This window comes from Fusarium redolens, assembly GCF_020744475.1.
Source record: "Fusarium redolens strain MPI-CAGE-AT-0023 chromosome Unknown BKA55scaffold_3, whole genome shotgun sequence".
Lineage (NCBI taxonomy): Eukaryota > Fungi > Ascomycota > Sordariomycetes > Hypocreales > Nectriaceae > Fusarium > Fusarium redolens.
This window is the reverse complement of record NW_025763666.1, coordinates 616,511-640,300: the sequence shown is the minus strand read 5'-3', so window position 1 is coordinate 640,300 and position 23,790 is coordinate 616,511. Positions and strand designations below refer to the sequence as shown.

At 49.6% G+C, this 23,790-nt stretch overlaps 5 protein-coding genes across 5 annotated transcripts; 3 read left to right on the top strand and 2 right to left on the bottom strand.

Annotated features, from left to right (window-relative positions):
• Positions 1 to 3,026: 3,026 nt before the first annotated feature.
• Positions 3,027 to 6,518, top strand: BKA55DRAFT_502202 (uncharacterized protein; the record flags this gene model as incomplete). Its single annotated transcript, XM_046186905.1, has 1 exon — positions 3,027 to 6,518. The coding sequence occupies one exon, from the start codon at positions 3,027 to 3,029 to the stop codon at positions 6,516 to 6,518; it is 3,492 nt and encodes a 1,163-aa protein (XP_046053624.1).
• Positions 6,519 to 10,801: 4,283 nt separating this feature from the next.
• Positions 10,802 to 11,854, bottom strand: BKA55DRAFT_685371 (uncharacterized protein; the record flags this gene model as incomplete). The annotated part of the gene is made up of 1 exon (XM_046198781.1): positions 10,802 to 11,854. The coding sequence occupies one exon, from the start codon at positions 11,852 to 11,854 to the stop codon at positions 10,802 to 10,804; it is 1,053 nt and encodes a 350-aa protein (XP_046053623.1).
• Positions 11,855 to 12,834: 980 nt separating this feature from the next.
• Positions 12,835 to 14,461, top strand: BKA55DRAFT_557263 (uncharacterized protein). Its single transcript, XM_046191781.1, has 2 exons — positions 12,835 to 13,152; positions 13,222 to 14,461. Exons 1-2 carry the CDS (start codon positions 13,012 to 13,014, stop codon positions 13,987 to 13,989), a joined length of 909 nt encoding a protein of 302 aa, XP_046053622.1. The 5' UTR covers positions 12,835 to 13,011; the 3' UTR covers positions 13,990 to 14,461.
• A 4,418-nt stretch (positions 14,462 to 18,879) lies between these two features.
• Positions 18,880 to 20,799, top strand: BKA55DRAFT_590331 (fungal-specific transcription factor domain-containing protein; the record flags this gene model as incomplete). Its single annotated transcript, XM_046195075.1, has 3 exons — positions 18,880 to 19,534; positions 19,599 to 20,046; positions 20,097 to 20,799. The coding sequence occupies 3 exons, from the start codon at positions 18,880 to 18,882 to the stop codon at positions 20,797 to 20,799; spliced, it is 1,806 nt and encodes a 601-aa protein (XP_046053621.1).
• Positions 20,800 to 22,142: 1,343 nt separating this feature from the next.
• BKA55DRAFT_534848 (cytochrome P450) lies at positions 22,143 to 23,753 on the bottom strand (the record flags this gene model as incomplete). The annotated part of the gene is made up of 3 exons (XM_046189636.1): positions 22,143 to 22,294; positions 22,344 to 22,607; positions 22,661 to 23,753. 3 exons carry the CDS (start codon positions 23,751 to 23,753, stop codon positions 22,143 to 22,145), a joined length of 1,509 nt encoding a protein of 502 aa, XP_046053620.1.
• Positions 23,754 to 23,790: the final 37 nt, after the last annotated feature.

Below are 23,790 nucleotides of genomic sequence, written 5' to 3'. Positions count from 1 at the left end.
TTTGGATTTTTGAGTTTCCACCGTTCGTTCTTGAGCTCCAAGAGAGTTTAGATACTCGATAACGGAGCCCCAGACGTTTAGCTGTTGCTGTACTAGGGAACGGATGGCACGAGACGACAATGTGACCAAACCGCGTTCCTTGCAGTAGCTTCTGCAACGGGTGGTGGTTCTTGCTCAAGTGGAGAAGGTCTCAAGCCCCAAGACGCTGACCCCTTAAGCCAAGTATGAGACTAACGAGCGACAAAGAGGGGACTATGACATTGCTTCTTAGCACTGCAGCCACTGTCTCGTACCCTGTTGATCTTTGAAGTGTCGGATGATAAAGCCAATGGATGGTTCTGTATTCTCCTTTGAAGCATGATAGGTTGCACTCGAAATATTTGCGACGGAACCTGGTTTCGTATCAACGTCACAAGCATCTGTAACATATCATTTCCACCTCAAAACCAAGCTGAATAAATATTTCGTGACATTCGAGATAGGGCCGTCGGCTGCTACTCCGATCCCTTGAGGCGTCCAAATACCAAGACGCAGGTGGTGGTGGCGGACAGGTATGTAAGACGGGTTGCAGTCTGCAGCAAGCAAAGCACCCGTCATGCGTGGCCCAGCCAACATGGGCAGAGTCTCGAGAGCTGGGCATTGGAAAGCAAGGTAACCAAAGCCATGGATCTTTATGTGCGACACGGCATGGTTTGTGGAGGACGTCTGACTGACCTGGGATTCGGTTCTTAAATTGTTGCGTTGGACATGTGTAGTATTTTTGTACTCACGAACAGGAGATACAAGATGCAGAAGAGTCACATTGATCACAATGGCAGCAAGGTTGATTAGAGTACTCAACCACGTTTCCGAGCCTGGAGATGAGCGAGCTTCTCGTTGCTCTACACGCGTTCCGATGATTGACGCGTAGAAAAGGAGATTCATCTCCGATCGTGATTGTATATTAAGAGCCGTGTTGGTTCGTATGAAGTCAAGATGACGCTGACGGCTGATCCGTTTAACAAACACTTGGAGAATCCCAGTGCTAGGGCCGTGAAGGTGTGTGAGGTTGGCCCACGATCTATCGGGTCAGGTTCCATGTTGAAAATCATCCATTAGTGGAGGCCGGATGGAGTGTCCCTCCTCTGTGTTGAACTCCCAAGCCCACGACAGTCCACTAACCTGCACGAAAAGCCAAGCAGTCCACTGAAATTTGGGCAGACTCCAGGGCTTTCAGTTAACAGAAACTTGGCAGTTAACTGAAGTGAGGGCTGTTCGTGCCTGTCTCCCTTGCCGCACCATCTCGAACGGCCGGTGGACTCCCCTCCCCCCCTGCCGTATGCTATTCACACCCCCTAAATCTTGCCCTGTCCTTGGAGGTGAGATGGATGTTCCGTCCCCTGTGCAGCTGGTACCAACTCAGGGAGAAATGGACTGTTCGTCCCATGTCCTGCAGCGTACTCGCCTTGATGAAGGTACTTTGCAGCGAACGCTTAACCACCTGTTTTATGATCGCTCTCATGTACCATCCTTGTCAACCATGAGCCATCGTTTCATTCAAAGCTAAATCCGTATGATACTTTAACGGTGTTAAGCTCTGGCATCTCAGCCATATCTAAGAATAAGAGGTAGTTCATGAGAAATGCCTCAGACTGCTACCTATTTGATCTCCTCGAATACAGTAATCTTCCATCTATAATAGTGCAATACCGTTAATTTATGATGCAGCAGGTCCGACTGAACAAAATGGTACCTGCCTGTTGGCTTTCCCGCTACCATTCCCCTTTACGACTAGGCCCCCTGTCCCCACACCCTCCTTTCCCCTGTTCCTGGCACACCCCACTCTCATTCCTTCCTTCGTCTTTTGCTCTGGGGCGCCCTGTCAATCTAATTCCCCCTTCATCGTTGGCACCAAATTTCTCATCCTACTCAAAATCTTGAGAATTTGTTGGTTCTATTGGCTCAGACACGCCTCGTCCTAAACGGTCTTCTTTCCCGTTCTCTCGTTTGTTAACTTCATTCATTCTTTTCCCATCCATTCATTACTCTCATTGACCGTTGCCCTTCGACTCGCCTTGGTACCTGTCAGGATCACGAGTCTTGTGCCGATCCAGTGGTACCCCAGATTGATGAGATCAAATCAAACTGCCGGCCAGCAAGTAACCATTTGACAAACCTTCTCCGACACGATCGACTCGCACCCTGTGACAGCATTCTCCCTTGAGATCCGTAGAGCACAGTCAAACCAAACCAAACAAGGCCAATTCGACTCACCACTCGCTCAAGCTTCTAGCGGAAATCTCGGTTGTTTTGCTTTGTTCATTCTCTCCCCGAGTCTGAGACAACCTCCTTTAGCCATCAAACTTGCCTGAATCCTTTCCATTTCTGGACTCGACATCCGACCCGTTCTTTAACCTAACTCGGGTACCTGCGTTTTCCTCATCCCTCTTACAAGAACTCATCTGCTGTCGCTCGCTGTCGGCCTACAAACTTGCCCTACTACGACCATATCAATCCACGAGGCTCTTGAACGACGACAAATCCGACGACAATCCTGCCGTGCGAATCCATCGAGTAAAAACAATCTTGCCTCGCGTGCCCTGTGTGACTACCGAGCCACTTAGCCCGCATCGATATTGGTCTTCTACATCAGCAGAGGCTGGCACACATATTCTGCCAGCACGGTTTTCGTCAATTTCACATCTGCAGGTACGAAACTCATTTCTTATTAAAAGCGATTGGTTGTTATTGCATGGGAAAACATCTGCCCCCATTGTATATCGAAGCGGCCATCCGTGTCCACCCTTGCATGGTCATGAAGTTCGAAGAGCGACCGGGTCAGATAATTTCTTCGTGAAGTCGCATACCGATCAACAATAGCCAAGCTAACCAACATAGTGTTTGAAGCAAGGTTGGTATAGTTACCAATCTAATTCGACCTATAGCAACTTATCAGTTGTGATGAACTGAACGCCTCGCAAAGCATCTCCCACGACAATAATCAACCGAGGCAAAATAACGTTTCATCCTCGGGACTTGTCTTCATTATGAATAGATTCAGAGGCAAGAAGAAGGGCAAGGATGACCTCGAGGCTCCACGGCCATCGATTGAGTCTGAGTCTTCAAGCCCCTTCAGAATGTTCGGCAAGAAGAAGGCTCCGGAAGAGGAACCTAAAAAGGAGATCGACCTCGCCACAGCCCTTCCCTCGACTGATGACTTTCGAACAAGTCTTCTCATGACCAACCTTTCGGCACGGTTCTCTATGCTGCGCGAGCAAGATGACCCAAACACCAAGGTTGGCAAAGCTAGTGACGATAGTGTTCTGTTCCCTAAAAGACAATCGAGAATGATGGACTTTGGATTTGCTGCAGGGTTGGGCGACATTGCCGAGGTCGAGTCTATTCGTGCCCCCTTTGCACGCTCATCAATGCAGTCTAATGATGATACCGGTTCAACAAACGGGAGTGTGATGGGCCGGTCGAAGCCGATTGAAGGAAACAACTTGTTTGGAGGTCGACAAAAGGTTTACAAAATTGGCACTGGAGGGAACAAAGGGGCTATGAGTGGTCGTGTTCTCTATGATGACGATGTCGCCCAGTCAGCTTTTCAGAAGTGGAGGCAATCTGAGAAGGACAAGCAGTCATTCGAAGACCTGCAGCAAGACGATTTGATTTACTCAGAAAATGCTCGGCCCGAGTCTCCTTCTCAAACCGAGTACAATCGAAAAAGAGAGACAAACTCAACAACATCGTCGGGTCCATCTGCAGCTCGGGACTCAACAGCTGCCACATCTATCACATCATCTCAACCCTCATCTTCAGTCGTGGACCGAGAGTCCTTCGTGCGCACATCTCGGACCGTTAGCCCAACACCACCAATGGAGCGAAGCGTAACCAGAACCCGTCGACTCTATGAGCAAAGCTTGAACCAGGATCTCCAGGACCAACAGTCATCGGCTCTCTCAAGAATCGATACGCTATCAAAGCGAACACTCGGCAGCAGAACACCAGATCTGACACCTCCCGTCCCTTCTCCAGCAAGCGCAACATTTGGTGATCGCTTCATCACTCGATCGGTCCTGGCTAAGGCTAGTGCCCCTAACCTACGATCTTTCAGCCCTCCATCTCAAATGAGCCCTGTGGACTCGATGAACAAATTCCCAAGCATGGACCAGAAGGCCTTTGGTGCTACACCTCCTCTCAGCCCCCCTATTAGTGAGACAGGGGAGGCTCAGCCCTTTGATCGAAGCAGAATTATCAGCAGGACCAGTAGTCAGTATGATGAATCAAGGTACGCTCAACGGCAAATGCAAATGCAGCAGGGTCGCGAAACTCCCACCAACCGATTCCGCACCGATTCCAACTCGTCACTGCCAGGGCCTCGATCTCGGTCGTCTTCTGCCCACCGCCCGCAAATGGAAAGGAACGAATCGGGGTCTTTCCAGACTGAGCCAACCGTCCAAGAAGAGTCGCAGCATTCAACCTTTTTTGATGAAGACGATGATGATCAGTCTGTCGTGGACGAGTCACACCTTCAGCCCATCTTTCCTCTTCAAGTCAATGTTGAGAAGCCAGCTGATAATGAGCACCCAGCCTTCAGACGCACTGCAGTACCAACGCCTCTGTCAGTTGCTGAAGGAACTGGAGTTGCGCCAGCCAGCTCAACAGAGCAATTACCCAAGGACTCACCTACTTTGGGACCTACCTCTGGTGGATTGAGCGGTATGGTTAGGCAGCATCTTCGACATGACAGTGGGGCCTCCTCGATTTATGGAAGCTTACCCAATGATGTTGACCTGAGCTCACGATTCCCTCCCGAACGCCCTGATGCACACACTTATGAGCCCAAGGCGGTCGACTCGAATGCCTGGGAGTCAATCGAGAGAGACTTGGCTATGTCAATTGACGGCAGCGTGACTAGTCCTACTAGATCATCTGGTTTGATGGAGGCCCAGATATTGTCTAGACCCGAATCTATCCAAAACCCGAAACCGCAGGTCAACCCACAGCCAGAAGAGGAGACAGATGACTTTGCTCGTCATCTTGCCGACGGTGCGCGACGTGTCAGGGAGAGACTCACTTCTTTTGTCGAAGCTGATAGCAGCATTTCGTCACCGGAACCCCCGCCTCTGTCTGAGCTTCCACCTCCACCTCGCCCGAACGCTTTGGGTATCTTGAAATCCAAGTCGAGTCTTGGCTCTTTGGTTGACAGAGGTCGAGGGGACAGAGAGAATGGCAGCCAGTCCAAAGCGAAGAAGCTCCTTGGCCTCCGAGGCCCGTCACCTGCCCCTGCCGCAAGTCCATCCCGCCGTGGCTCATTCGAGGCGAACGAGAGGCTAACACAGTCTCCTGAGCCAAGGGATGAAAACCTGCCAAGAGATAGCGAAGAAAGGGAAGGCGTCCACGCTGGCCTGAAGGCTTTCCGACAAGCCCGTCGGGAACTCCAGAGGATGAAGGAACTTGAAGTTCAGCAACGATACCAAGGACCCTCGAAGCCTCCTTCAGCAGGCAGAGAACGAGCCCAGACTACGACATCCCGACCACCATCTCAGGAACGTAGACCACCCCCTCCTGTCTCATACAATCGAGTCCCTAGCGAAGAAGCGAGGGCCAATGCTGGCTCACGCGCTGGCTCACGCGCTGGCTCCCGCTCAGGATCCCGAGCTCCCTCTGAGCGTGATCGAAGTGGCTCTGAAGCTAGCAGCGGAGGCAGATCTGGTAGTCGACCACCACGCCTTAGAAACGGATCCGTACCTCGTGATGATTACCAAGGACCCATGGGATCTCCGGTTGGAGGCAATGGCAAGCCTCGGCAAGGCCCGATGATGAGAGCACCAATGATGCCAGGACAAGACATGCGACGATCACCACGTATGCCGCCTCAACCATATCCCGGCAACGCCTCGCCCGGTCCCTTCAACCGCCCCGACAACAGCTTGCATATACATCCTGTCTATGGACACGATTCCGGTCACCCCTCACCAATCTCGCCACTTAATGGTGCCCCTTCGCCTCACGGCGCACCTTCTCCCCATGGATTCCCTGGACCTGGTCCTGGCCCCCAGAGACCGTATGGACCTTCTTACCCAGGTGGAATGATGCGCAACCGAGACATGTCGGAACCTTCAATCAAGCCGCCAATGTCGCCCATGGGTCACCGGGACGGCCTTCGACATAACCCTGGTCTCAACGGTGGTGCAGTCTCTACGCCTAACCTGCATAGCAACATGACTGCTCCCCCTTTGCCACCAATCAACCCTCGACGCAAGAATACGGGAGCTACCCTTGCAGAAGGCACCATGAGCGCGCATCGCCGCCCGATGAGCCCCAGTATTGCGAACGACCAACGCAGTGGCTTCCGAAGTGATGATGATGATGGCGCAGGGATGACCCGCCAGAGATTGCGCAAAGCCACTAGCGAGGCAAACGGTATGAACGCACGAGCAAGATCAATGCATCAAGCTCCTCCTCCGCCTATGGCAGCACCACCTCTGCCTCCTAGCATGAGCAGCAATGCAGTTCCCGGCGGTATGATTTAGCAGTGCAAACGATCACTGTTTTCTTTATATTTCTTTCTATTCTCTTAATTCGTCTTTTGCCGACAGCACGAGACTCATGACAAAGATACCTCACGGCCCTTTTCATTTCATAAACTTAATCTCAGCGTCCTGAATCATCGAACAAAGCCTTCGATGATAGGACCCCAACATTCGTGTGTATTTGTGGGGTGAAGGATTTGTCACTCCTTGTATGTTTTCTTTTGGGGATAATTCGGTCATTGACGGATGGATGGTGGAAATCTAGTCTCAGGCGCAAATTAGCCAGGCTAGCAAGAGATCGAGCAGGTCCTTGATTCGAGTAGCTGGCGTCAGGCAAGGTGTGGAAGGAAATGATATGTCTGGAAGTAGAATGGAAAGGAACAAGCGGGCATGCATTCAACAAGGCTGGGGAGGTGTTTGGTTTTGTACGTATAGGATTGGAAGCTCACGGCCGAAAGGCGTAGTGAGGATACTACGTCAGTTTATAAAATGTTGACCCATGGAGTGTTTTCAGCATTTCAAAGGATGGCCATAGTCGAGGAATGGGGAACAGGCTTTCGTGTCCTTGTTGATATGTCTTGAGCGTGATATGCCCCCCACGATTCCATCAAGTTTCATGGATGAGCACCTCGGCCCGTAAAAAACAGGTCACTGTCGAGAGTCTTGTTTTTCACAAGAGTAAGTCAGAGTACACAGAACATCACGAGCTGCATCACAACTACAATAGAACAGTCTCACAACGTCATAGAATTAGGCTTTGTTCAAAATTTTGCCATATTCCTATTTCATGTATTGCCTCCAGGGTATGCCAGCACCCCGCGTGCGACTTTTTGCGTCTCTTCAAGCAGCCACTGCTGATCTGACGGGATCTGACGGGACAAGTTGAGGCTGCCAGACTCCATTTTCACTTACAATCAAGGCTGTTGCTACTGTTGTTTTCTGCATTTATTGTCGGTGCGCCGTGGCAATGTGGTTCCAGCTTGTGGACATTGCATTTCCAAGCCTGAGAGAAGGGCCGACGTGAGGTTTGCTACATTATGTAACGAAGGGAATTTACCGGAGGACGGCTCGAGCTGTATATCGGGCGAGTCCGGGACATTGCGCAGAATTTGGGGGAGTTTTTTTATGAAACAAGGGTCCAACGGAGGGTTCAGCAGTGGCAAATAAATCTGGAATTGGCAATCTGCATTTATGATTGGAGCGTTTCATTTCACGATGTACTCACCAATTCAAATCACTGCATTAAGCGCCGGAAGAAAAGACGCCGAAAGTGGGTTGATACAACTTGGTATTGATTCTTGTCTCTAACTCTCAAAAAGTCAAGTCGCCCAAAAAGAGACCGCGGGTATCGATTATTGTTACAGTTGAAAATCCGTTGCGATTCATTCCCCGTTAACCCCGAGACAAGTCCAAAACGTAAAAGCATAGAGTAATAGAACGCCCAAAACCCGACGTCATATCTTTCCCATGGCGCCTTCGCATAAACACCCCCAAAGAGGCTGATAGCAAAGCTTTTGCTATTGGAAAAGAGGATAATTGCTTGAAGAACCAGTCGCTGAGGTATCAATCAACAAGAAGTGAATTGGTGAATGTGACGACCAGGTCATAGGTGAGAATGGAGGAGCAGGTTCCGGGCAGAACAGAAGCGCCGTCGTGGAAGTCGTCAAGAAGTCGTGTCTCGTACCATCGATCGTATCCAGACTCTCATCTCGTCACGCTGTAGGCCTTTGCCATGATGGAGATCCATGCAAATGTTGCAAGAGAAGAGAAGGACATTGCCGTCAAGACGTCTCTGTGGGTGAATTATTTAGCACAGAGGGCAGTTGTTGCATTGCTTGTGGCCGCAAGCGGTGCAGGTGGTGCTGATGACAATCATGCCTCCACACTGGCAGCAGTACTCATAGGCAGGCATGTTGGTGATGTTGGTTGGTGATGGAGTTTTGTGGTGTTGAAGTGTTGGAGTGGTCTTGTTGAAGTTGAAGTGGTCGTGGGTTGGAAGAGTCTGGTGAGTGTTGATGAAGAAGAGAGAGAAAGGTCAGCTCGGAAATGGAGGGAAGAAGAGGAATATAAATAGTTGAGGAGGAGAGAGAAAGAAGGAGGCGAGGCAGGGTAAGGCATAGTAAGGCAACCCAACGGAAGGGGATACCCTCAGAGTGCTCGGATATGTTGATCGGAAGTCGAGCGGATGAATCAAATGAGAGACAACGTCCAAAAGAATGGGGGTTAAATTACTCTGTACTTGGAATGGGCTGGTTTCGGCATCTTCTAAGACGGGTAGAGACCTGGCCTAAAATCCACATTCACACATTTTCAGTGCAGGTCAATGTTTATCCCCGAGCCTAGAGCCTCAGCCAGAGCAAAGAGTGGGCAGTTTTTTTCTTGTGTGGTGGTCACTGGTGGTCCTGACTTACACGCTTCGCGCTAGGCAACCCTTAGATTTCAAGGTTCAAGGATCCCTTGGCTTGGCTTGTGTTGGACGTCTCCGCTCTTGGTGACACAAGCGTTTGTGGTGAGGGGAACTCTGCATGTGCCGTACCGAAGAGAGGGTGGGTGATCTCAGCTGAGGTTTTTACTGGTTGGTTAGTGGAAGCGAAGACATATACTTTTTACAGTACGATTTTGATATCGATATCTCTTACATTCATGCTTATTTTCTGTCTCTTACTATTGTCTGTCTTTTATTTTTGTGATGGTTTTGCCTTGCTTTTGGACTGAGGCTTAGACTAATTTAACTCAGGACCCTGGCGTCACAAGCTAAGGCAACTCCCATGTTGATGCGTAGGAATGTTCACGCAGGATACGTCATCGTGCAATGACGATGGGTGTCTTAAGGTGCCTAGCTCGATCTTTGAGATGGAGAGAAAAGAGACACGGAACGAGCCAAAAAGTAACGAGGCAGTGTGACGAGAATGTCTAATCCAACCAATACCCTTCAAAAGGTTGATCCATGCCATCCAGGCTGGTCCCTCGTCACTTTTTTGCTCACTCCACGTTCACAGGCCGCTAAAGAACATTAAAGCGAAGAGCAGAACATCCGTCCACTCACAACCCCCGTTCATCATCTCCAGATGAGGCTAACGAGACAACCCCCAAAGTCGGCTGTTTCTTTGGACTCTTGCAAGATCTCAGCTTTTTTTTACAGCTGCCTGTTCCCATCTCATCCGCACGCATATGTACGGTTTGGTATGGTGTGGTAGACTCACAGGGAACAATCCATTGCATCCGAAGAAACTCACAAAATTGGTGATGATGAACTCAGAACTGCGCCTCGTACTTGGTCATTCTTAGCTGACAAGATCATCAAGATCAAAAGCTGATCACACCCTTTCGAGCTGTACAACTTGCGGGGTAAGAGACTCTTGTCACCACCATTCATCTGCCGTAGCAGAATCACAAGTCCAAACTCACTTGCCGATCTGACAAGAGTCCTACGGATGAATGCTACATGCTACGACCCCGGATTTTCGCCTCTCGATGCCCAAAGATTCTCGACTCAAAAGCCTCCTTGGCCTCTTCTTTGTTAGCGGCGAACGGGATGACGCATTCCTGTCGGTAATTTGCAGCTCCCAGCACGAATCGGGTCGACGGTTGCATTGGTAGGGTCCCCCCGCGCGCAAGGGCATGCGCCACCGGGGATCGAGAGCCCACACACCCCCAGAGGCTATTATGAAACAGTATGGGGTAAAGCTTTGAGAGATTCGATATCTCTCGCCTGTCATCGTCGAGCATTTGACAAAGTAGCCTGACTGATGCGGTTGCGGTTGCGGCTGCGCTTTGGTCTCAACGGGTGATGGGAAGCTCGGTAAAGTTAGGAAAGCGGCTAAAGAGGCATTTTTACTGCTTTATGCAAATATTTATTCATGGTCGTTCCCTCTTTTTGTAGGTTCCGTCTTGCACGTGGAGGCCGATTGAGATGTTAATGGTTGATTTCGTCTCCGAGCGTCCGACGAGGCTATTGCCAGACTTTGACAATTCAGAACAGAATCCCCATGAGACTTCATAATTATCATTAATCAGTATGACCAATAACAGGTAAAGCAAATTAAGTCAATTTGGTATGTAGCAATTGTTTGTTTCGCTTACTTAACGACCATGTTCTTGACGCCAGAAAATGCAGTGTGTGGTTAGTAGTGGCCTGTCTTACCATCCTAACCCTAATCCCTGAACTCCAATGCCAGATTTCATCCGTCCTCCAGCAAAATCTAAATCCATCAACTCCATAACGAAATGTTTTATCCCAATGATATACCATTCTCCTGTTTTCTATCCATCTAACCCAGTGTTTATTCGAATCTGAAGATCTGGCCACTGTTGCTGGTCATTCGAGGGCGCTCGTAGTAGTACGCAGGCGGCTGATGATTGACGGACTGCAGCGGAACGATCTCCTGGGGTTGAGCTTGAAAGTGCTGTCGGGGCATGCTGTCAGCAGGCCTTAGTTGGGAAGCTTGAAACCTCCCGAGAAGATCAGCGAGCAGTCGATTGTGTTCCATCAAAGTTCGGATTTGTTCGTCCTGCTTCTCATTGTTCTCCCTCATGGCTTCGGCCGCCTTGAGCATTGGCTCTGAGATTCTCTCCAGAGAAATGTCGTTGTCGGTCTGCGTACCTGCGTCTCGGAGGACAATTCGTTGCTGCGAGGCCTGAAGCTCTGCAAGCCTATGGACTTCAGCAGTGAGAAGTGCTTGATCTACTTGAACGCTTGCACGTTTGTTCGCAGGCTGGGCTGGGTGTTCAGGGGCAGGCCGTTTGACAGCGCGAATGGGACCGCCGAAATCACCTTCGACCGATGGTCGAATAATGTTGTTCCTGTAAGCAGCATCGACTTGCCTTCGATCTGTTCCTTGGCTACTGGCTCCAGGTTCAACTTTGACTCGGGGTGTCTCTGGCTCAGCTGAGATAGGTGTTGATACAAAGGGTAGGTGTTTCCTGAGCTGGTGCTCCACCCATTGCTTAAGGCCGCGCTTTCTGACTTCTTCGATGAACTTGACATTGTTGTTGCCGAAGGATTCATGAACCGCAAGTGTGGCAAGGAAGATTTCAGGATCAGGCTGAGCATCAGGTCCAGAGACGCGACACCAGGCTACAAAGTTCTTGTAGAATTGAGTATCGCTCCAGCCACGACGAAGATTACTCTTCTCGATCAATTCCACCACACGCCGATACAGAGCAGGATGCTTCTTGGCGTCAGGGTGAATGCGAGCGATTGCGGCGTCCCATCTCTCACGAATAGCTTCGACGTCGTCCCTGGAGATCATGGGCTTGGAGGACTTTGCCTTTCTTGCGGGGGGAGCTTCGACCTTATCAGTTGTGTTGTCGGCTGACTCTGTTTCGGACGACATTGTCATGGCGATGTTGGTAAGATGTAGTTGACTGATGCATGTCAGTATTGGACGAAGCGATGAATGGTTGATACGACTGATGATCTGACCCATGAGATGTAACGAGATGATGATGGTGATGTAAGAAGCAAAGAGAGAATAAGAGAAAGGAACGAATTGTGGAATTTATACCTTGAAGTCAAGAGGGTGTGAGTGATTTAGTGCAACCTATCGATGGATCGAGGATGCTAAAGGGGACGAAGCATTTGGCGAGTGAAGAGAAAAGGACGGAAAAGATGAAGACGAGATAAGAGGAAACCATACAAGTCTATAACAAAGAAGTGAGATGAAGAGAGAGGAAACAGAAGGGGAGGGAGGGAGGGGAATCTGTGGTCAAGTCACAATGTTGTGGTATTTTGCACCAAAAAAATGAAAAGGTCAGAGGTTTCCTGTAATGGAATTCCCTTTGATGCCTCGAATTTGGTTGCACTTTGCACCCTAGCGAGATTCCCTAATGTGCTCGAGTGGGCTTGTTGTGCCCCAGTTGCGGCTCTGTTGGTGTTGCTAAGCGTCACCAAATCGATGGGCCCCTCCAAGCGGCATCAGAGCCACAATCGCTCGGCCGGGCCGCCACCACCTGCTCAAAGATTTTAAGAATTTACCTAAGACTCATCCTAATATCATAAACTATGCACTGTGATTTACTGATCTTTAGGATGCTTTGATCCACATGAGGACCCTTTAAGCCGGCAGAATTGGGGATGGATCGTGCCAAGAGCTGCATGACCTGATATATCAGAAACATACCATGTCAGCATCCTGCATCGCCAATCATGCCTTGCAATCGATCATGCTATATAAATATTGGCTACCTATCTCATATACATATAGTGCCACAAGTGGTGCAAGGATATTGCAGATCGTGGGGTTGGGCGTTGAGTCCTGGGGTATAAAAGGGAGGGTCACTCTTGGCTGCACGCAGAAACATATCAAGATATCTTCTTCATTTACATACAACATACTCATCTGGCACTGCTCAGACAAGAGACTGAATATATACGTCACTAATATCAGCATTTTCGTTCGAGTTCCATCTTTGTGGCAGACATCATTTGCCCTACTCGGCACACAAGCATTGCACTGCTAAAGCACTTGCATTGCCAGGCAAAATCATTGCCATGGTTCGAGCGATCAATCTTATGCCACCTGCAGGGCGGCGGGTGCCTGGAAGCAAGTCCAGAGAAAGTTACCCCTCTCCACTTCAAAATTACTTTCCAAACACAACACACTCTGGCTTCGTGACCACATCACGAGAGTTGGTGAGTATCCCCTTTCACGGTTTTATATCTTGTCAACTCTACTAAACTCTGTGTTCTTCGTCTATAAAGGTCATCTTTCCTGAATCCTGTACCACATCCTTTTCCCCTTCTCTCCACTCTCATTATTCCCCGTCTGCCCACTCCTCACGCAATCAACAGAGCACACAACGAGAACAGACCAAACCCTATCATTTTCAAGTTTCTTTACTCGACAGGGTATTTTGTTCCTATCCTACACTTCTACTTCAAATATTACATCTTCTTACCTTCAAGATGGTTCGTACCTTGCACATGAGCCACCGCCACCCCTTGACCGTGGACATGTTCGAGAGGAACGACTATCTGCGTTTCGACCTCGAGCACCCCCAACAGGCTGTGATCGTACCTACAAAATACAACAGCCGTGCCAAGATGGAGAGAGATGTCGACGAGATCGTCGCCAAGATGAAGGAAAGTCGCGAGCGTTTCGGGGTCATGGGGCGAGACAAGATCCTTAACCATGGACATGTCAGATCCACCATCTCGACCGCCACCAACCTCGTGGACTCCATGCAAATCATCGTCAAGAGGTATTACTTCGACAGAGAAGAGGGATTGCGCATAAAGCAGCAGCGCGAGTATGCTGCTATTGAAGATGCTGGCATGTCCAAGCCTTTTAAGCATGCTGCAATTGCTATTCGCTACAACATGGACCTCCGCGAGAAGTGGTTCGCTTTCAAGATGTCTCAACGCGGCCGTCAGCTCGAGGACGGTCTAGAGAAGCTCAAGCGCTACAGTGCTGAGGCACTGTTCGTTTCTAATGGAAACGAACCGCATTGGGGATCAACCCTCACCTGAGACCCTCTGCCGCTTCAAGATATCCGACACAGACGCCCATCTACCTATGGCCTAGAGCCCACTGGAAATTTGTCTGTTCAGATATATCCAGCTTGAAGTAAGTCTAATCGTGTCTGTTGCCTCTTCTTCATACTTATTCCATCCAGGGATCTCACTTGCGGGATCTATTGAGAATGAACATTTTGGGAGCATATCGAACAGGGACTACGACAATGGATTTCGTACTGTATACCATAGGCGTTTGACGACAGACCCATGGATTTTAATTAATTGGAGGGATCGGCACGGGTACGCACAGTAATGGTTATTTTGGAGTTGCTATGCGTTTGTTTGTGTTTACATCTCAAGGGAATCAACGTTACCAGTAGTATTTGTTGCTACGGCACTGGTACAGCTACGCATTACGGATTACGATTTACGGAATATTCATCAGGGACATGAGAAATACTATGAAGGGCATCGATGTTAATACACAGGACATCGCATTTATTCACTTGAAGTGCTTACTTGTTTGTGACTGTTCTGCTTCTACTTGATCGTGATGGCTGTGACTGCGAAGTGCTTCTGTTCGCTGTCATTCCATGCTGGCGAGAACATCGCGTGGGCAACAAAGACGCTTGACTGTAGCATGCCAACCTCCAGGCCTGAGATGCCCTCGCTGTCTCTCCTGATGTGACTCATACTGCTACGGCGGACAACTCAAGATTCACGATCATAGTTTTCATCAAAGGTCAATCATTGCAGAGACTGAAGACTTGGCCAGTGGTAGTACGCAAGACATGCTCATCAGTGAGTCAAGAGTGTCGTCTGTAAACTTTCCACAAGATGCAAAGTATATTGGCTCTCAATTTAAACCCATTCAACGTGAAGATCAAAGTTCTCACGTACTGAACCTTGTCTCTTACAACCAATTTGGGTCTCCACCATCGCAGCGATTCGTTGTCTTGTAAGCCCCTTCCGTCGTGTAAGTGCGAAGTATATGGCTGTCACGGTGTCTCGAAGAACGATAAGGTTTCGCAACGGTAGCATAAGCTTCCATTATTGTTCATGCTAGATTGGGAGACTCGCATCGTGGTGATTCGTTGTTTTGGTAGCCCCGTGCAACAGTTTGTAAAGTTTAAGTTGATTGGGGAGATTAGGGTTTCGAGCTTTTCTTGACGTCTTGTGACTTAGTCAGTCTCGAGGTTAGACTTGAGAGTATATCGAGAAGCATACTGACGTTTTGGTATACGAGCGCTTTGGGGGCAATCCTGGAACAAGGTCGATTCGGGTTGCTTGTAACTCTGAGCTTGTCTTGGGCTCTGTCACTTTTGTTAGTCAGGATTCTATAGCTTCTGGGATGCTTTCGGGCGGCCTTGCTAAGTGAAACTGGCGAATCTTCGCGCAGTCACTGGTGAACGTGATCGAGTTGAGTCGCTGGTGGCCCTGCGGTCGTTCGGGAGGGTTGCCAAAAAGCTAGCCAGGAGATTGAAGATCCAAGGAACTGGAGCGGTCTTTCAGAGGGACAGCGATCGAACACTCGTGTGTTATTCGAAAGATCCTGAGTAGATTGATGGTCGCATGTAGCGCTGAGCGTGCCGTGAAGCTTTGTCAGTCACTTCGGCGATCCTTGTTCTTCGGTGGATGTATGGCAACCCTACAGAACGGCGGCGGTCAAGTTCTCTTGTACCAATTCGTACATATTGAGTAGAATGAAGCTTGTGTGAAGCGCTGATCTTGTCTTTTAGAACTCCCAGGGCGCCCGCCTAAGTTGGGTGCTTCAGGGGTTCTCACGTAACCTTGCAGTTAGCTTCTAACACGGCGGCGGTCGAGCGCTCTCGTACTCTTCGGCGGAATATAGATCGACTGGAGGTTGAATGGGACACTAAGCTTGTCTGTAGATCTTGTAAGCCTGTCCGCCACCATTTTCTGCTTCAGGGGTTCTTGTGCACACTTACGGCAACTTTGCAGGGCGGCCGCGGCCAAGCGTTTTTGCAGTAACTTGGGGATCCGGAATCGACTAGAATATATACGAAGTTCCAAGCTCGTCTTGAGGCTTTGTGAGCCAGTCCGCCGCGGTTCGTGACTTCAGGGGTTCATGGGCAACGCTTACGGGACGACGATTGATGAGCGCTCAGACGATAAGTGGCAAGCTCAAGGTCAATGGCAACAAGTCGGAGCTTCGAGACAGTACATGCATCCTTTTCCAGGAAGGACGTGATATCAGGGGGTCTCGAGCGAAAATGCAGTGGAACAGCGGTATCATACTCAAACTTGAGCGCTGGCGGCGGAAAGCGAGGCTAGTACTTCTGGTCACTTCCTGTGGTCATTGCTATCGTTAGTTTGACTGGCGGTAAACTTCGAGGGCATCAAGAAGCCTTAGCTGCTAAGACCTATGTCAGTCTTGACGTCGATTGTGTGTGCTCGGAGTCCTGGGATCTCGTTGACAAGCGGTCTGGCTGGGGACTACAGCTGGAGAGTCTGGCCGGCGCAACTACAATGGTAGTCAAAATGCATGATGTTTGCGTTTAATCTGGCTCAGGAATGAAGTTACAGTGCCAGGAGATGGTTCCGCCAACTTCCTGACATTACAGCTACAGCCGGCTTGACTGGGCGGACAGACTCAGGGGTCAATGAGTGTTACCATCGACAGCTCGGCTAGCTTTCAGATGACACAAGACACTCAGGGAGCTTGCTTTGAGTGAAGTTATCTTGTCCGGGAGGCTGTAATTCAAGGAGATCGAGCAGCATCGTCTGGAGGATGGCTGGAGGGTCGGATCTTGTGCGTACTTCGATTGAAGGAATACAGAGCCACGGGGAACTGCTTTGAATCGTTTGCACCATTTCATGAAGGTGAAAGCTGAAATACAAGCTGGATGGAGATGCTCAAGGGCTTCAAGCTTCGTGATGCTCGTGTGAGTGGAAGACGATAATGAAAAAGGGGCGTTTGGGAAAACAAGGGGGGGGGGGGGGGGGGGGGGGTTTATAGTCGCAGAATGAGAGGAAGGAGCGTGTCTCGACACCTCAAGTTTGGTTATGGAGAGCAAGAAGCTGTTTCGATTCGATCGGAGCGCTGCTACCTTGATAAGCTTGACTGTGTGGAATATTTCAGGGGCCAGGTGTCTTACCTCATGGGCGTCAGTTGCTCCTCGACACGATGGAAGGTACGGAGGGTTCTCGGTTCGCTTTGATGCCCTCCCAGTCGGGTCTGAGGCTGTTGGTTTACTGGAGATCGGGCAGGTCTGGGCGGCGGGTGGTTCAGCGGTTACAGAGTTCCAGGTCTTGCATAGAAACCGATGCTTGCACTTGGTTCTTGCCATCGCTGCGATGACGAACTCTAGGTAATTACAAGACTGGATGCAAAATAGGACTGCGAGGCTTGCTGTGACGTACTGTGTTGATGCTGCAGTGGCAGCGTAGGGAGAACCCGAAAGGGCACTACCCTCGGTCGTCGACGCCAAGTTGTTTTGGACCTTCAAAATTGACTAGACTGTGTATTTTGGTGTTGGCATATTGCAGGGTCGAAGGGGCAATAAATTTGGAAGGACGGTCGTTTTGGTATTGGCGAGTGTCTATGCCGCATCATCGCGCGGGAAAACAATTCTGGCCTATTGCACTGACACTGCACAATATTTTCAGACCGAACAGCACAACAAGGCAGTTGCCCGTTAAATCACGATATACTGAACAACCATTTTCACTGTTTATGGACGCAATTGACATTCTTTGGGAAATTGCGAACAGCCCTCCCCCAAAGCCGTGTTCGTCTCAACTCGCTCTTTTGGAAAACGGATGATGGAGGCGATGCCCGTACGCAAGTCACTGATGTCCTTCTGACCTTCTTCTATGCTAACAGCTCGAACATCATATCCAGGAGCCACCTACTCCCGTCGCTAACCTTCCCACGTCTTATGATCCGAGACACAGAAGAGGTTCGAAACCCGAACACCCACGAACCGAGCGAGGCAAGCATCCTTTGATCCCCATGCACCTGAATACTGGTCGTCGATACCATCGAGATCACACTACAAGACCGAAGAAACAGACCGAGCATCGCCAAGCACCGAGCTGCTCGTTACGAATAGGGGTATGTCGAAAAGGACGAGTTTTCGCTCCAACGTTACATTCGATCGAATTCCGTCCCCTCTCGACATGGCATCAACTTTCATGTGAGAACGAACCATTGGTCATTGTTAGAACAAAGGAAAGAACTTCAGCAGTCGGTATCGGGCAACTCGACAACCCCTTACCGCGAGAGGCAGCGTAACCTGTTTTTGTTACAAGTTCGCCGAACCGAATGACTCAACGAGCAAAACTCAATGAAACTCTTACGTGAGGTTATCCGGGAATAAATAGTCTTTGTCACTGGTTCATTGCAGTTGGTCATCAAGTGGCGGTTATTTCCGAACAGTCGGAGTGATCCATTGAAAAAGGCAACTTCCGCCCTATCAGGCCATGACTAGATCTTGTCTTATCTGTTTTTATAGATTATCAGGTAGTATTCTAGATCTCATGAGACTACCGGCATGCAGCAGTGTCAAAGATGGTGTCTAACGAGTTGGGGAGATGGTCGAAAGGTTGCAAAATAACTGCCATATCCGGTCTAGTTCCAATCCCCGCCCGGGTCCGGCCATAGGTGAGACGCGAGGATCGTTCAGCGACAACTAGAAACTTAGACTGTACAATAAGATATTCTTTCCAAATATTGCCTACTACAGAACGCAATTGCCTGCAATCATCATTCGATTTAACCTTGATCTGTAATTGTGGCTCTTGCTTCTACGCCGCACTCCCAGAAGCGGAAGTCTGCCTCACTCTTATACGTTGATCGGCTGGACCCTTGTCCTGGCATTTCATTCCTACCTACACTGTTGGCTTTCTTTTTCCCTACGTATATACGCGGAGTACCCCATGGCTCCAGGAAGTAAAAAGAAGGGGAAAAAAGTACCTTCTGGACCTGTTGCCGACAAGCCTTGTCATAACTGTCGACGTCGAAGACTTCGCTGTGATCGTCAACTCCCCCACTGCGCAAAGTGCGACGCCAAAGGTGTTGAGTGCCTGGGCTATTCTCAAATCTTTCAGTGGACGGGCGCTGTTGCTTCGAGAGGAAGATTGGCTGGTCAGCAGTCCAGCGCTGCCTTGTACACCCCGGCACGTCCTTCTACTGCTCGCTCAAGAGCTTCGTTATCTTCTGTTTCTTCCCTCTCTTCAAATTCACCTGCCTCTTCCTCCTCCGCCTCATCCGTCGCTTCACCATCCGTTCCTTCATCATCACCCGCCTTTATTGCCCCGAGCCTTTCTCAAGTCGAGGAAGTTACAGAAACGTCAGAAGCCGAGTCTGGTTCGGAAATAGACTTATTCAATGACATTGACAACAACATTGATGATGAGAACGACGATGAAGATGATGCTGCGACCCCCCTGGCGAGTGGTGATACACAACTCATCTGTACCACCATCCACAACCAGAACCATCCCCTGGCATCGGAAACGTCGACTCCGTGGGTGCTCGTCGATCCCTTGTACCAAGACATTACGAGCAACCACAGACAGTATCTCGCTTATTGTAAGCATCCCAGGACTTCATTGGTTGGAGAAACGAGAGAGACATGACTGACAAGCATAACCAGTTGATGCGCGGCTCAGTCGAGATTTTGTAGCCTACGACGTGCCCGACAACCCCTTTCGAAACCTACTCAAATTCACTCAGGCCCACCCTCTGCTACGTCAGGTCATCATCGCCGCCTCGGCGACGCACATGTACAACCGCTCTCGCCCGTGGCTGTCCTCGGACTCACTAGATAGAGGTCTTGGCCCGAGAAATCTGCTTATGGATGCTCTCGAGGCTAAGCATCAGGTATTACGCATGTTGCCGTCTGCACTGCAGAGTATTGAGTCTATCGGGGGTGACATTGTCCTGGCGGCGATTCTATTCCTGATCAATGTAGAGCTGATAGAGTCTGGTAAACATAACTGGAAGGCTCACTTTGATGGCGCTGGGAAAATTATGAAGTTGCTCGGGCCCGTGTCTGATGTTGATGAGAGCTTGAGGGACTATATCGTATCTGACTGCTTCATGTGCGTGATCTTTATGCCCGCCGCCACCTCCTATCGCTAACATTTGCCAGATATTACATTCTAGAGTCAACATTCCGACCAACAGATTCGGGCTCGCACTCATATTTTGAATCATGTCAAGCGCTACAGATACTCGGCAAAACCACGAATAGCTACTACTGCTGCCCACCAGAACTCCTCGAAATCATGCTAATAGCAGCTCGACTTTCCAATACAAAACCGGACGATGTGGTCTCGGCTGACATGGTCACCGCTGCTGGAGCAGCATTACTAGACCGTGCTAGGAATTTCGACGTTATACCGTGGGCGCAAGATATCGACCTCAGCACCATCCCTTCCACCGAACAAGATCCGGTCTTAAGTCGTTTTCGAGTTGCGACATCCCACCGCCTCGCCATCTGTCTCTACATCCTCCATGCGATACCCGCCGTGGGAGCTTGGGTTGGTGAGGATCTCGCGGACACGATATTTGCCGAACTACATCAAGTGCTGAGCATTATTCCCGACGACGATACGAATTTCAAGGCTACGACATGGGTTACGTTTGTGTTTGGTGCGTGTGCCAGGACGCCGGAGATGAAGGACTGGGTTACTGTTCAGATCAAGAAGCTTATGCTTGAGTCGCCTTGGGGATTCTTATATGCTGCGAGAGATGCTCTCCAGATGTTGTGGAGTGTTCAGGCCGAGGGTATGCCGATGACGAGCTGGGTGCAGACATTGAGGGATCTACATATGGACTTTTTGATCGTCTGAAGACGGGGCTTTCGTCAACAGCACTGTTGGGTCAGAGCTCGAAGCTCTGGATGGCAAGAGGCTTGGAAAGCTACTGGAAGTCCTCATATACCGATATTTTATCACATCTTTGATGTTTCAACGATCTGGGTCTGGCGTTCATTGGGTCTTTCAATCCAGGGTATACCAGGGTGGACGCCAACAGGGGCGGTTTGGGATCCAGGAGTATGTTTGGCATGGGGCTCAGCAAACTGAGCACTGGACGATTATCTACGGCGCTATGATCTATGATTTACAAGTCTGCCATTGTATTGGCGACGCTTCCAACAGAAAATAATTCCTTTAAAACTTCTTGCGTCAACAAGTGACGGCCATGTTTCCTAAACCCTTACTCAAGCTCCCCTTGATAGCGCCTTTCCAATCAGCCAGCCCCCAATGCTTCTTGTCAGCCCCAACAAGGCCTGTCAAACCATCATCCACTACAAACCGCCTATTTTCGGAACTCTGGGGCTTAGTAACCACGGTCAGCTTGAGGTTGTACACTCCCCTCGACCGAGTATGTCACACAATCCCCACCTTGATTGCCCCTGACTGACGGCTTTCGGAGAACATGTGCCCCGGAGAGATGAGCAGAAACAACTGTGCCAGGTGGTGTTCTTGCTGAAGGCACACCTCGTGGTTTCGGGCGGCGACATTGTTGTGCAGGCGGGCAGACGTCGGATGGCTTCCGGTTCCCGCTGGTGATGGCACGAGGGTTTAATTTGAGGTTAAGGTAATTCGATTTGTTGGGATGACATGTCTGCGTGGGATTCTGGGTATTGAAGGATTGGTGGTGATAGGACGGAAGATATTGAAATCGTCCGTCCGTTACGAGACGAGTAGAGTCTTGTCCGTCCTGTCTCATTACTGTAGCATGGCGAGGCTCGGCCAAGCTGAACGAGCTGATGGATGATTCATGATAAAAGGCCGAGCAAAATATTCGTGAACGCTCTCCAATGTCCAACACTTAGTCTTTGTGTGTAGCTGGCAGAGACATGGTAGATGATTAACAAGGTGATAAGAGTAATACTACATGAAGGTTGACAATGGGTCTACCGGGTCCCATATCTAGAAAGTAGAAAGCTCTAAATTCATTTGAGTGAAAGTCCCGTCTCCATGAATACATCCCGCATAGAAGAAAACAATTACTCCCCTCTGATATCCCGTATCGTTTGCGCCAGTACATGAACCCATTGCTTAGCTCCGACTCCATATTATAGCACCCTGTAGCAATCGTAACTTGAACTAGCCCCCATCATCTGCCGGAGATTCCCCCAAAATACATCAAACACGTACAGATCATATAACAAATTGCACACTATTTTTTACCTCTTGAGGGCCACTCGGCAGCCGTTCTTCGAACACAAGGCCAAAGCATACAACTCCATCCACTCCTCATCGTCCCTTGACTCGAGCACACTGTAGGTCTGCGCCATCCTCGCCACGACGTAATGCGTTTCCAGAAGAGCGTACTGTTCTATAATCCGACGTTAGGTTTGTCCCACACACATCCTTACAAGACTTACGACCAATACACGCGCGAGCACCGCCGTTGAAGGGCAGGTATCCCCAACCAGGTCTCAGATCCTGCCACCTTTCAGGGACAAACTCCTCGGCCTTGGTCCCGAAAACATCTTCGTTTCGATGCATGGCGTATACATTGTAGAACATGGCTGTTCCTTTGGAGATGAATAGTGATGACTTTCCGTCGATGCCGCCGCCACGAGGGATGGTGGTGTCTTGCACTGCGACGCGGGCGTTTGTGGGGATGACAGGATGCAGCCTCAACGCTATTGGGATTTTAGAAACGGTTTAGGGCTGAAATGCGGGAGGTTGGACTTACATTCGTTGACGCACCATTTTAGGTAGGTCATGTCTTTGAGTTGACTTGCAGTAGGGGGCTCTTGGCCAGCGGCTCTTAGAACGTCGTCTCGGAGCTTTGCATATATCTCAGGCTTCTTGGCCAGGAAAAAGAATAGATTGCCGAGAAGACCCGATGTAGTGTCTCGACTTGCAAGAAGAATGTGTAGGATATGATGACTGAGCCCTTTTCTGTCATTTGCTATAGCCATCATCGCTGTCAGGAAGCTGCTGCCTGAACCCCCCTCAGAATTATTCAGGGACTCCTCGATGAAACCATCGAGATACTCGTACACTCTTTTCTTCGCCCTCTTAGCTGCAAAGTTGAATTTGAGGGAGTGGAGTGGACCGAGCTGCATTTGTTGGATGATCTCTTCGGAGCAAACCATGTAATCATCCACAAACTGCTGTTCCCGAGCGTGGTCTGCATTTTGGCTGAGCATATTGGTCGAGTGCCCCATGAGAAATTCCGTCGAGACATCCATGGTAAGAGCCAAGAAAAGAGGCTGAAGATCAAAGTCAGAGCCATCGGTAGGGACATGCGGGAGGAAGGACTGAAAGTTTCGTTCGAGAGTGTCTAGAAAGTGAGCGGGATTGTCTTTCCTGAAACTTTGTCTCAGTACAGCCCGGGCATCCTTCCAAGTATGGCCTGATAGAACGAAGATGCCTTGACCAAAGATATGACCAATGACTGAAGTTCGAAACTCGGGAAGGTCAAAGTCATCATAGGCAGTGGCAAGGATTTGTTTGATGTTCTGAGGATCGCAAGTGTAGACGCTTTGCCAAGACCACCTCTTCTCGATGTAAGTAGTGCCCATCTCCTTGAAGGCTTGCCAGGTACTGTCAAGATATCGTTCAGGGGATTTCTCAAAGAAGACCTTGTAGAGGAAATCGAAACCAATAATAGGATCTCTCACGGGCACCTTGCTTGTAGCTTCTTTACAGCACTGGGCTTGTGCAAGTTTCCATCTTCGAAGGTATGTCTCAAGTACACGAAGAGGAACAGGTAGAAGGAGAAGAACGATAGTGGCAAGCAAATGCTGCTCTAGAAACTTGATAAATAATAGACTGAACATGTTGAAAGAGGCTGAAGTTGATAGTCTTAGGGGAGTA